Source organism: Gallus gallus, chromosome 17 (genome assembly GCF_016699485.2).
Source record: "Gallus gallus isolate bGalGal1 chromosome 17, bGalGal1.mat.broiler.GRCg7b, whole genome shotgun sequence".
In the NCBI taxonomy this organism is placed as follows: domain Eukaryota; kingdom Metazoa; phylum Chordata; class Aves; order Galliformes; family Phasianidae; genus Gallus; species Gallus gallus.
In genome coordinates, this window is record NC_052548.1 from 2310807 (window position 1) to 2324946 (window position 14140).

The following is a 14140-nucleotide window of genomic DNA, read 5'->3' on the forward strand; positions in this document are numbered from 1 at the left end:
TCCCTGAGTGAAATGCTCAGAGGAATCCAACAGCAGAATTGCTCTTGTTTTGATGTTCCTCCATAGAGCCTAAATGGACATAACAGCCAAGAGTTGTGCAGCTTCTGAGATAGAGTTACCCTTTCAATTAGTTCCCCTTGAGCATGTGAAGGGTGAAGATCTCTTTAATTCCAATAGAGGAGATGCTTCAGCCTGCATGTTTTTTGTCAGTCCTGGTATTTGTTGCTGACCCACCAAGCAATCTAACTCTTGAATACATTACTAGAAAAATCTACCTGATATGTGAGAGAATTGCAAACATGAGTTATGCTTGTTCACATCAGCAATGAGAAATGAGCGAAATCACGCTCTGTTCGTCCTTACAGTAATTCACATTCCTTGAGCTGTGCTGCACAGCTGATGCTCAGGGATGCACCATCTGTTTGCCTTCTTTTTTCTCTTTCCTGTACATCTGCTTTGGTCCTGTTACGGACAGGACAGTGGATTGCAGGGGTCTTTGTGACCCCCTCCGGCTGCTGTTATTCTGGGGGATGAAACAGATGGGTGAGCATGGGGAATCTCACCCAACCTGTCAATAATAGCCAAAATTTCAGAGTACGTGCCCAAAATGCCAGCTGTTGATTTCTAGATCCTGCTCAGTATGCATGGAGTCAAATCTTGCTCCTCAGGAAAGTGTCCCAACCTTGAGTTGCTCTGGATGGGGCACCCTGGATGCTCCCAGCTGAAGGTGGTCCACAGTGCAGAACATCTCCTTGGGCATCTCGGGAGGCTGACCTGGGCCACAGGTTAGGGTTAGGGCCACAGGTTAACTGCCTGTCTGCAGCCGCAGCTCCCCAGCGCAGCCTTGGGGCACTCAGCCATCCAGTGCATTTGCTCCTCTGACAGCCTCAGAGCTTGCTTCTGGTGCTGCTTGGAGCTTTACAGAGTTGCAGGAGTGAAATGGAATTGATTCTTTCTATTTTCATCACTGCTTTCGGTTCTGAAAAGTAGGACGGAGAGTAAGCTCACGATTTTTGGCACCATGGAGCAGTTCTGAATCAGTAGCAAGAGTGCAGAATTCGTTAACAGATTAGAGATATTCTAACATCAGTGTGTAGCTTGGATCGCGTTTCACTGTTTATCTTTGCCTCTACTGAGCTGAGATTTTTGTTTTATCTTTTTGTAATTCTAACTTGAAATGTAGACCTGCCATCGCTGATGGGAGCTGCGTTGAGAAATTGCTTTGGCGCCGTGGAGAAGTGAACTGTAAGACAACCTTCTGCATGCTACAAATGTGCTCGAGAAACTGCAGAGCTTTTCTGCATCTTCCTTTTAATTCTCTAAGTCTGCCCTCGGGATTTAAATATATTCAGAACTCATCATCCATCTTTAGCAGTGAGGTTTGCTGTGTCTGTCTGCCTATTTTAACCAGAGCTTTTTGGAACTTTCCCTAGAGTTATCTGCCTTACAAAGAGAGCTCGGGAACGTGCACTCCTTTCAAAGCTCTTCCCCCCAGCGCTGTGGATGTTGCGCATCGTGTTATTCAAGCTTGATGTAGCACTATGGAATAGGTCAGGAGAGGCCACGCTTCTGGATTTTTCCTTGTTAGTTTTTTTTTCTCCTGGCCCATTAAAATAAGTTTTCCTTGACAGTGGGAGAAGCGGATGTGAAAAGGAGCAAAGAGAAGCGTTCAGCAGAAACGTAGTCACTGACTGCAGCTCCCCGAGGTGAGGCAGGCAGCAGCGCGTGCTTACTCATAGCACTGATGTGAGGCTGACATTCTTCTTCAAGACATGATTGATCGCAGGCATTAGAAGCTCCAACAACCCCAGGATCAAGCTTCGGTTCCTCCGTGTGCTTTGGTGGCATTTGTAAAGGTGCCAGGAATGGTTGTGAGTGAGCATTTAGGATTTGCTTTGTCACTGCGGTTCTTGAGCCGTGTGAGTTTTAATCTGGGGCCCCCCGCTAAGCTCCCTGGTTCTGTGACAAGTGCAGTGCTTTGTGGGCTAACTGATGTGGGAGAGAGCAAGCTTCGATGGTGCCGTGGTTTTATGCAGCTGATGAGCTGATGTACCACTCTTCCTCTCTTGTGCCCCCACCCCAAAAAGCCTTCAGAGAGCTGGTAGAAAATAATCTCCAGTCCTGGAATGAGCTCTATATGGAAATGAAGCTGCTATTGTGTGAATTTGTATGGATAAAATGGCTATTATTACTATTTTCCCCCACTTGCACTTACTTTGTAGAACAGAAAACCCTTGGCAGCCCTGTTTTCCACACTAGCTTATTCACGTTGGGTCTCTGTGTGGTAGGGAACCCATTTACTCGTCCTTTAACTAAATCAGATGGATGTGCAGGTCTATAATACCATGCTCTGAAGGTGCCAGTAAATTGTTATTTAACATTTAAACTAAAAGTGGTCTGTCAGTTGCCTGTTTTGAAGGCTTAACTTTTAAATATACTTCATATATATTTCTCAATTTCAAAGTCAGATGAAAATACATCGCTCTGCTGTGAGCAATTTTATTCACTGCGAGAACGCTGTTCTTTTGGGTGTGGATGATGTTAGAGGATCCACTGGAGAGGATCAGAATAGACTTGGAAAGGAAACCACCCTCAGATTTGTAGGGTTGGTTGTATGGGATCCAAGCTGTGCATCAGGCTGGCTCCCTGGCTGCCTCAGCCAAGGCTGGCTTCCTAAAGCAGCAGCCTGCAGGCAGACAAGAAGACGCCATTGACAAGGGATAGGACCATCTCTTGGCTTTCCTGCAAAGGTTTTTTGTGCCTTAAGTGTACAAAACAACATATGTTTAAACCTGATCCTTAGTTTAGATTTTTTCTTTAAGCCTTTCAGCAATCACAAAATAAAATTTATTAATAAGTGGTGGAAGAGTTTGACTCAATCTGTGGCATTGTGGTTGGTTTGCCTGTTGTGCTATGAGGAGCAGCACGCTTTATGATGCTCCAACCCACCCCACCTCCTTCCCCACCTTGAGGTGAGGATGTGCCCATGCAGACGTAGGAGAGGCAGGAGGTTACAATAAGGGGATGTGTGTCCCAACATAGAAAGCCAAAACTAAACAGATTCAACGAAGTGCAGTTTCTCTTCAATACCCAGGATGCTGAATTACTGGTCTGCCTTGAAGATGGTGAGTTTGTTGCTCCTTGAGGTGCTGAAACGCTTGCTTTGTGAATGCAAGCACTCAGGTTGGAGTGACCTGGTGATGTCACACCTGGTGTGCAGCTGGTTGGGGTGCTGCACGACGTGGGGTGCAGCTGCTGAGTAGGTCATTTCATTTTGGTTTTTCTTATGTGTTGTCCTTGTGGCTGAGGTGGTGCGCTGCTCTCTGTAGAAGCACGTTGCCATGTTTTGGATTTAGGAGAAAAGCAGCATTAACAGCATACTGATGTTTTAGTTGCTGTGAGGAGTGTTTACAGTAAGTCAAGGACTTTTGGCTTCTCACAGTGTCCTGGGGGTGCACAGGGTGCTGGGAGGGGACAGAACCAGGACAGCTGACCCAGACCACCCAAAGGGATGTCCCAGACCTTATGGTGTCATGCTCAGCAGTAAAAGTGGGGGGGCTGCTGCTGCTTGGGGGCTGGCTGGGAATGGGTCAGTGGGTGGTGACTGCACTGTGCTCATTACACCAGCCTTATCTCGTGGGTTTTGTCCTTTTCTGATGGGGCATTGAGCTGTGTGGTGCTGAGCTGCCTGCTGGGTTAAACCACAACACACGTTTCTCCTAACTGAGGTGAATTTGTACTACTGCTCAGTGCCTTTTAAATTGATGGGCTGTGGCTGTGTTAGTCTGTGAATTCAGAAGCAGGATATTGGTGCAGATTTTGTGACGGCTTTGTGATTCTTTTAGATTGGTTTAGTGGAAAGTTAGCTGAGACTATACAGACGTTTGGTACTGTGGCTTGCTATTAACAGGCAGTTTGTCAGGCAATCTATGCAGCTCACAGGAAGAAAATACTTTCCTATGGATGCTTATTTACAATGGAATTTGCATTAAAATCACATTCACGAGGGCTTAATGTAAAGCAGATCTAGAGTTTCACCATGTAATAGGACGAAAAGCTTTAGGATGACTCTAGCTTTGGAAGGCAAGGGACAGCAGGCTGAAATATTTCAGGGTATTACAGGGAATAGAGCACTGCAGGGTAACAGCAGCTATTCCAATGTGGGAATTACCTTAGTGTGAAGCAGGTAGCTCAGGGGAATACCTGACACCTCAGGTGGACGGGGTGCCAGCTGGGTGCCTGCATTGCTGTTGTGTTGGAATCCTGCCTGGCCCCATGGCTGAATGAGATTTGTTTGGAAGCTGAAGTGACTCATCTGAAGGTCAGAGAACACGGTCCCCTTGGGAATGGGAAGTTCAGTCCCTGCCCTGCAATGCAGAGGCTGCAGGTCTTTTCTGTAATTCAACATTAGTTAAGCAGAGGGGAAAATTAATGGCTTGCCACAACCTCTGTACCAAGTGCAGAAACAGACGTTCAGTGCGAGGCAGTGGGGGCTGCTGGGCTAACCTGAGTGGGTCTTCCTCAGGATGGAGCTGTGTCAGGAACAGTAAGCACGTCTCTGGGTAGCTGAGGTGGTAAGTGGCAAGGTGAAAGTTAGGAGATAGTGAAATGGTGCTGAGAGAAGTGTTAACACCGTCTGAGGAAGAGAAATCCCAGTCCCTGCAGACAGCCAAGGTCAGGCTGGATGGAGCTCTGAGCTGGATGGAGCTGTAGGTGTCCCTGTGCACTGCAGGGAGTTGGACCAAATGGCCTTTCAAGGTCCCTTCCAACTCAAATGACTGTATGAAATACTTCTTATTTTGACCTGCACAGAGGAGTTCTGATGGGTCGATCAGAGAAGGTAAGGGCGTGGGAGAGGGAGGAAGGCTTTCTCCTTTGCAAAGTTTGTCTCACCTGAGTGCCCTGCTGTGGGACAGGTTTTATGAATCTACAGATACACATCTGCAGGAGGAGGAGAGATCTCAGGGCCCTTGGAGAACGGTACTGATGCACCTGGAATCCTGAGTAGCTTTTGAAATTGAATATTTCTGTATTTTCTAGCCCCATAAAGAAAGCCTTCTTCCTTCTGGCCTCTTGCATAAGCTCTGGAGGGTGAATTTCTTTGCCTCTGAGTTCTTTCTGGCTATTGACGTGGCCCGCTGCAACGTTCAGGGCAGCTCCTTGGCCCTGGAGCCCTGAGCCTCACTGAGAGGCCCTTATAGGTGTGTAGGTGACCCTACAGGTTGTTGGCAAAGCCTGGAAATGTGAACTTTGAGTCATTTTACAGCTTGAAATGGTAGCACTGTGACTAGGAGGGCATTATTCTATGCAAGCATGAGTTCAATCTGCAGCATGGTGATTTCATCTGTGTAGCCCTATGCGTGCCTGGGCTTACAGCAGAAGTGCCTAATTGAAGTCTCTGCTCATTATTGGTTCAAGTGATTAACTGCAATTACCTGAACAGGATTTACTCGCTGCAAGCATGGTTTATAATCATGAGGAATGGTAAATTCAACTTCCTCACAAACTAAACCATGCTTGCCTCTCTCCATAGTGTGAGGGATCGAAAAGTTGCATTTACTTTGCAGGCAGTTAATTATTGTAACCTCATTTAGAAACGTCCTGTTGTTCTCAGATAAATCTACGTTCTATCTAGCTGCCTTTTTTTTGCAGTGCAGATTTTTCTTCCAACCAAAGTCAAACCTTAAATCCAAACGGAGTGCTTCTGTGCCAGCAGATTGGGCTGCAGCTGTGTCTGTGGGAGCAGGGCATGTCTTTGAGGTGATAGGAGAGACTGAAATCCAGGACTGAATGCACCAGGCATCTCTGTGCTGGAAAGACTGCCTGGCCCTGGGAATGGGGCTGCAGTGGGAGTGAGTGCATTTTGCACAGCTGGTTCCCAGCAGCACCGTGAGATTTCCTGCTTTCTCACCTCTACCTTGCTACCAATTCCAAGTGTTTTTCCTTCAGAATGCACCAAAATAGATAACACAGGGATGTCTGCTCCCAGGTGCTTGCCAGTGCCCGGTTAGCTGGCATTCTCCTGCTGGTGCCACTGTCAGATGGGTGTTCCGTGGCACATTTGCAGTAATGTGTTTCCCTGATATCCCTTCCTAGCCCAGGGGCTCACTTCTGCTCCCTTCCCAAGGCTGAAGCAGCCCATTAATGCCACCCAGGTCCTCTCCTGCCCCTATTTCCCATGTCTCTTGGTTAAGGCTGCCTTTGCCTGGAGCTGTTGGGAAACCTGAGGGATGGGTGGCTTTGGCTTTCTTTTCCTTTCTTGTCTGTGGATTTTGAATTCTGCTTTGCTGAGAGCTGCTTCGGCTGCTCTGCAGAGCCACGGGTTTAGGTTGGTCATCGAAGCTTGGATCTATTGTTGATGAAGAAGTCTGATTTATAATGATTTTTCCCTCAAACTGATAGACAAACCTTTGTTAAGGAAAAAAACCTTTCCTTTTTTTCTTTTATCTGTAAGAAAATGTACAGTGTAAGTAATAGAGAACTCCAAGGAAATTTCAGGCCAGTTCTTAGCTACCATCTCAAATTGATGTTCCTTCGACGTTGCCATGACTGCGACAGAGTGACTCATCCTGTTATGGTGAGCAATTTGCTTGTCTTACAAAGTCACCGGGGAAATAATTTTCCCATATCTATATGTACCAAGGCTGCAAGGCTTGCTTTTGCAAACAAGACAAATAATATTTCCTGGTACTACAAGCAGCCGGCTGGAAAATGAGACCAATAGGTTCTATTCTTAGTTCTGTCATTAACCTTGGGCATTTTCTTTAACTTCACTGGAGCTCTCCTTAGCTGTCTGTAAGGGAGAAAACGTTATAAATACAGGAGTTGGTTTTGGAACATAATTAAAACTCTGATGTTTAAAGCCATCCAGAAGAGTAAAATGTTGTTAAATAATACTTTTAAAACTGCTGAAGTCACAGTGTGTATGTGTGGGTTGGCAGGTGGACGTGTGAGAGATGGGGATGGCGATGCTCCCAAGAAATCTGTGTTTGTATATTAAAGCTGCGAGGTCTCATTCTGTGTCAACCTCTTTTTAAGTAGCCTACATAGAATGATTCAGACGGGAAGCTGAGCTGTCACAGTGCTTACACCATCTTGTATTTGAGGGATGCATCCTGCAGTGCTTGCTCCTTGCGGAGCAGTGTGCCTCTCTGGCTGAGATCCGGGGTTGCCATTCGCTGCTGCCCGTTAGTTTGGAGATGTTTTGTGATTTCTGTGGGCTTTCTGTTTTGTATTTTGTTTTGCTTTTTGATGCCCTGCTGGGGATCTGACTTTGAATTGTTTGCGTGGGGGAGAATGTCTAATGATTACTCTGATGATTCTGAATGCATTTAAGTATCTCATTTCTTCTTTGGTAAAACATTCGTGCAGAGGTCTTTCAGAATAAACAGTGCATTTTTCAACTCTGCCATTGATTGATGTTGCAATTATTAGTCTTCTACTGTACAAATTATTGGGAAATATTGATTATTGGTGTTGGAGACGAGCTTAGAAGTTTTCCTTGGCTATGAGAATAGTGGTTTCTATCAGCAAAAGTCCTTCTCAGGGTTACTGGGGGGAGAGGAAAGTCTGTCAGCTCAAAGGGACCACGCAAACGGGATTTGATGGGCTGGCGTGGAAATGTCCTGATAAGTATTTTGCTCTGATTCTGTGTGGTTCGAGTGTGTGTTTGTCCTCTTAATGCAAGACATCTGAAACTGTTTATTGTGAGTTGACCAATTCCCAGGAGGCTGTTGGAAGCAGGACTGCATGGGGAATTGGAGTGCAGACTGGAGCCCGAGCTGCTTATAGCAGGTGGAGGTGTGCAGCAGGCACCAAACAGAGTGACTTTGTGGTGGGGGTACAGGCACGCTGCAGAGAGAAAGCAGAGCTGGATACAGGGTTTGACATATTCCCCTAATTAATTGGATTTTTTTTGCCTTCTGTTCCCAGTGTAAGTTAAAGAATGGCTTTGTTTTTATTTTTTATTTTTTCCTGGGTAAAACAAGACAAATGATCAGACACCATACATCTCAACCAGGAAGAAAGTAATGGCTACAATACTGTATCTCCTATTTTTCAACTAGAGATAATGTTTTACAAAACTTAGAAGTGTCCATTTAATTGCATTGTTTTGAGTATATTCTGCCTGAGTGTTTGTTTCTTTTCTTCCTCTTGTCTCCCATTGCTAGGTTGTGACTAGGCTTATTCACTTGCTGGGCGAGAAGATCCTTGGCAGCCTTCAGCAGGGAGGTAAGAGTCATTGCTGGACTGTTCCCATCCATTCTGGTGCTTCTTTGGAATTAGAACTACATCGTTAAATTCAGAAAAAGAAAGCAACCACTTGACAAGAGAACTTGTCCCTAAATATTTTTGCTGTTGGTGAATGTTAAATTTGGTATATGTAAGTACACCATTTCTTTGGTGGGGAGATGTGGCTGTATAAGGATGGGAGTGGAATGATTTGCGAATGAGATGGAAAACCACTGCTGTGTACGTGCAGTGCTATTTCTATGAAATCTCTTGCAAAAGAACAGCTCCAAGGGATCGTTAGAAATAACTGCCATGATAGACCTGAATCCAATAGTCATGCTGAGTGGCATCTGTGTACTGACTGACTTAGTATGTCTGTATTTGCATTATCTCAATGAATTGTCTGAGAGCAAATGGTTCATTATGCATTGGTTGGTAAGTTTTATGTATGTGGCAGAGGCAAACCAAAGTGAATTTCCTAATTGAAGTGAGTAGGAGGAAGTTTCCCGTAGTTGGTTGTTCTTGAGCAGCTTTTAACAGAAAACAAATGTGTGTTAACCACTGATTGTGTCGTGGGATTCTTTGCTGTTGTGGCATTTTGATTTAATAGAAAAATTCTCTATTTCTTTTATTGCTGTTTTATGATATTCCAGGGTGACTGGAATTGAAGCTGTCACCTTGCAGGTTTTGAAGCCATTTTGAGGAAAGGATTTCCAAGTCCATTCTTTAAGTGCATTGTATACACCATCAGTTTTGTCTATATCTCTAGCTGTAATTGTTCTTCATCTCTTGTGCATGCTGAAATGCCTTTGTGACCTAGGGCAGAGTTTGCACTGCTTGGGAAATGGGACAATATGTGCTCTGGAGAAGATGGAAGGAAAATTAGTGGTAGGCAATAATAGGAGCTGGATCAGAGAACAGCCATTGAAGTTCTGAGGAGAGAAGGACCAATGGAGATGAAAGAGTGGAGCAGTGATATGTAACTTGTTTGAACCTACAAATACCTTCTTGAAGATCACCTGAAAGAGAGAAAAACTATTTAATGTTCTGTGGAGAGCTATTTTAGAAGACTTGAATATCTCTAGTGCTGAATATATTTGAAAAAGGTTTATCTGGCATTTCTTTGTGTCCTACAGTGTACAATTGATCTTGCATATGCACTGTAAATGAGTTTTCATATCAATTACAGTATAACATGTGCTTCCATATGTCCATCTCGAGAATGGCACGTGTTGGAGCTGGATAAAATAAGATGAGCCGGTTGCTAAATCTTAACTTAGATGACATTGAGTTTATTATATGCTTAGAGTTGAGTTGGCAGGTGCTAGCAGCAAAGTTAGATTGTCTGAGAGGGGTTATAGAGGAAGTAAATTGTATAAAATCAAAAAGAACTGTTTGTAGAACACACCTATCGTTCTTTTCCTGAGCTAAACTCTCTGGAAGATCTTTATGTGCATCAAATACTTCTGTCAAAAAATGCTTTTCTCTGCCCATAGCCTCTCTGTGTTGCTCAGCCTATTGCAATATATTGGAGATGCTTCCACAGTTGCTTTGCATCTGTTTTAGAGATTCCATATTTTATTCAATATTCATGCACACCTATCTGTAAAGATCCACATTTTCCCTTCTTGGAGGGGAGTGAAAATAGATGTGGATACATGTTTCCTATAGAAACTTTGTTGAAAATGTGCATTTATTTCCTTGATCAGGAATACCATAAGAAGTGGGTATTTATTTCTGAGGTATTTGGATGCTGACAACAAAACTGGGCTTTTGCTATTTGAGATAATTCCCCTAGAGAGACAGACTGATGTCTCAGTGTTGTGGCTGTCCATGGTGCTTCGGAGTGCTGTTTGGTCTTTTTCTTAACAGGTCAAGTAAAGGCACACTGCATTTTACCTGTTTCTATCACTCAGATATCATTAAGTTTGCTCAGGTTTTACCAACATCCTGTGTCATCTGCTGGTAATGACAGAAATCCTTTTTGTTTTTTTCCTGTTGTGCATGGATGCAGAATCTTTCCTTTTGTGTGAAATGGAGGATGATGTGTTTAACTTTGAAGCCATTCAGTGATACTTCCCTTACTGCCTCTGGATGACAAGTGATGTGGCTTTCTTGTTTCTGTTTGTTGTGTTTTTTCTTTTTCAATAGGCCATCCTTTTGGATTGCACAGCCCAAGCAGCAAATGGGATGCCGGAAATCCTGCCAGCAATCTCTCCACAATAGCAATTATGCCGGTGTCTGAAGAGGTGCCACTCACTGCTTTCACTCTGGAGCTCAAGCATGCTCTTAGTGCTGTGGGTAAGAAGTGTTTATGTGTTACTGCATCATGGGAAATAAATGCCTCTTATCTTTTCAGAGAAGTATAGCCAGGTACCTGTCAATCAGTGGTGGATTCATGCTGCATTTCGGAGGGGTAGCCACATAGCAGTGCTCCAGATGAGATCTTCTAATCTTTCTGCTTCTGACTCACTCTCCTTCTATCCTTATCATGTTTTCTTAACATATAGTGGAAAGTACTGTGGCCTCGATTACTCAGAAAGATTATCTGATTTATGTGACCTGTTGCACTCCTAAGACTGCAGGTACTTCAGCAGATGAGTGCCCGCACTGTCCTGCTCCCACAGTGCCTGAGAGTTCAATTTTTTTCTCTCTTAAGTGTGAGCCTCTTCCAGACTTTCTTAGCTGTACAGCTTGATCCCACGAAGGATTTCTCATACAATTTTCTGTTGTTAGCTAAGTCGTAAGTGGCAAACGTAAGACTGGATAGAGAAGGCTTGCGCAGGAGATCCGTCCAGGTTGGCACTGGAATTCTGAACAGTCCTAAATTGTGCCTTCCTACACTGGCTTACTTTATACTGTTTGTTGCCAGCTTGTCTGTCTTGTGCTCACAAAACCATGTATTCAGTTCTCAATTGATTCATTAATTCCTGTATCAATTGCTGAAGTTGGCTGTGCAAGCTCCAGATGCTCACACCTAATTCACAATTCAGTTCATGCTTCACTACAGTTTGATATTTCCTGAACATCCATTTTTCATCCTTATATGCTATCATAGATCTGAAGTAAATCTCCTGTAGTTCTTTGAATTGGACCTCTGCTGTCGCACAGCTTAATATTTTGAAAAGTACAGGTTACATGATGCTTGATCTATAACCACTTAGATTTATTTAATGGTTATTTCCTTTCTTGGCCTTAAGGGTATCTGGCACTTAGGGGAGTTGGCACCTACTATTCTGTTTTAAAACATAGGTGAGCAGGCAAAGGGAAATGTGGTTGGTGTTTGAGCTCCTTCACCTTTAGAGATATAAATTTGCATGCGTTTATTGCGTTGCAGTGAGCACTAATTTGTGGCTGTTTGAAGATTCCTTTTATTCTGGGGAGGCAAAAAAAAAAAAAAAAAGTTTGTAACAAAACACAGATTTCAGCCATAGCTATATTGCTAATGGGTACTTACAATGGATTGTTGCCAGCTTGTTTTGATGGGCGACAGCACTGGGAGCCTGTAAATAAAACAAACCGAGATTAAGTATTTAAAGGACTATTCAGAATAAAAATAACCCTTCTAGTTGAAAGCAACCAGAACTTAACAAATGGGGGGTTTTGTTTTGATCACTCGGCCTTTTCTTGTGCACCCTTCATTTTTATTTTCTGCATCTAAACTGACGTCTGTGTAGTACTTGGCAGCTATAGATAGTATACAACCTTGGCATCTGAAGTTCTTGCCAAGATGGAGCAGACGGCTGCAGTGGGAAGAGGAAAGTGTTGTGTGAAAACACAGCTAGCCATATGGTCCAAAACACAGCTGGTAGACCAAGCTCTCTAGCCTCGATAGCCCCTCTTCGTCAGGTCAGCCTGGTGTTTATTCAGCCCACAGCTCTTTGAATCAGTGGTTAACCTTCTGCCAATGGTTTGTTGTGTGTTTGTATACTGTATAGCTCTGAGGGTCTTTTTTTTTTTAATGCAGGCTGTATTCTATTCTTTTTATTTTTATTTTTTAGCAGCGTTTTCTCTCTCTCTCTCTCTCTCTCTCTCTCTTTTTTCCTGATGCTTTTGTGCTTTCTGCTGAGGCTGTAGGTTGTTTGAGTGTTCTGTACTGATGCGTGACAAATGGTCTGAGCACGTGAAGTCAGTGCTGTGAAGCAAAATCTCAGTGTACTTTTGGGTTTTCTTGGTAGAGTTGGAACTGTCCGTTTTACACGAGAGGAACTCAGACACACTGTGTGGAGAGATTTGGATTAGGTCCGTAGTGAACAGCTATTGTATGGGAACTCAGTGTCTTTGTGAGTGCTTACCTGCCTCTGACTTTCATAGTGGTGAATTACCACTTGGGTCTGAGCTGTGAGCTATGATTAGATGTTAAACTTAATTATGAAATGAGGGGTGTTATTTAAGCCTTCTCAAGCACATTAACTGAAGATCTTTCTCTTTGGAATGTCAGCTTGAGTGAATATATGTTCCTAGTTCTGAAAATTAGAGGTTTCTCTGTGTATGCTTGCTGCTTTTCATCAGCACTTGTTGCTTATTCTCGTTTTCTCTTGGAAGGAACTTGTTGGTAAGCTGTAAATTGAGATGTTTAAGGCTTGGTTCTTGTTGTCTCATTGATCTGGTCTTGAAATATGTTCCAGAGCAACACAGAGTAGCCTTGGTGTGTAGGAACTTGTATGGGGCTAAAGCAGCTGGTTTTCAGTTTTCTACTGCAACTTAATATATTTTTTATAAAATTCCTTTGTCTTCCCATAATATTAATTTAGATGGATATTGTAGCAATGCCCTTACTGCAGGTTAGAGAAAAGAGAACAGAAATTAGAATAAATGCAGTAATTCTGAAATGACTGCCAGAACCATAATGAGCTATCACTGCAGGAGATGGTAACTTGTGGGGGAAGTCTGCCCTTGCTGCAGGCTGACCTTCATCCTGGGGTGAGTGGTCTGTCTGTAGGTTGGGTTGTAACAAAACCTGCAAGATGAGATTAGGGGATGCTTTTCTTTCCTTGGGACTGACATTAGAAGGCTGTGAGTTGGAGCTTGTTGCAGCAAAACCTGTTTAATGGTTTTGAGTTTTTATTTATTTTATGACTACTTTCATCTTATTAGAGGAGTGTGATAGTAATAACAAAGAGAGTATCTCAGTCTGGGAGAATCGATGTTAGTAACAGCATGAGTTAATCTATACTGTCCACAAGAACGGAAAAATGAAGTAGGAATTAATTCACTGATAATAAGGCTTATTACATTATTCACAAACAGTTGGGTTTATAGGTTTGTTACTTGAATCTATTATGTGGATTTAGTATTTAAATTTGTAGTGGAACCAAGTGATGTCCTGTCCAGGCTGGGCTCGGTTGGTCTTTTGACTATAGGCATTGCTTTATTTTTGTAGTATTTTGAGGCAGACAGTAAAATAAGCTTATCTCTTTGGTTGGGGTCTGTGTTCTCCCTGCTGACCCCATCAACTGGCAAAACAGGGGTGAAACAGTTACTTGGTACCTGATTGGCAATAAGTCAACGTGAACCCATCTTCATCTTGAGAAAGTTACGATTGTAAAACGTGATCATAGTATCATAGAATGGCTTAGATTGGAAGGGACCTTAAAGATCAATGAGCTCCAACCCCCGCTGTGGGCAGGGAATGATCTGAGCACTGAGGAGAGGGCTGAGGACTCCTGCAGAGAGTGGCAGACCAGGGGCTGCTCGCTGCTTCCTCACTGTTTGCTTTCATGCTGCAGTGTCAGAGCCCTTTCTCTGAACCTCGGTCTCTGGGTCTCCTGAGAAAGAGAATGCAGAATATAATACCTGCAGAGAGCTGGGATAGAATTTTCCACTTCAGAACTAGAGTGAATTAAAAGTGAGCAAGTTCTTTGTTTTGTCTCTTTGCTGTGCAGTTGCAAGTTGGATCAACCACGCC

The 14140-nt window shown here is 43.6% G+C and overlaps 1 protein-coding gene across 3 annotated transcripts in view; it reads left to right on the plus strand.

Moving 5' to 3' along the window:
- The window catches only part of PNPLA7 (patatin like phospholipase domain containing 7), a 116458-nt gene that overhangs the window by 51604 nt on the left and 50714 nt on the right, over positions 1–14140 (plus strand). For all 3 annotated transcript variants that reach the window (XM_025156087.3, XM_040649098.2, NM_001130742.2), the window contains 2 exons: positions 8172–8232; positions 10384–10533. In XM_025156087.3, the coding sequence (XP_025011855.1) occupies positions 8172–8232; positions 10384–10533 (211 nt within the window). The remainder of the gene's footprint in view (positions 1–8171; positions 8233–10383; positions 10534–14140) is intronic.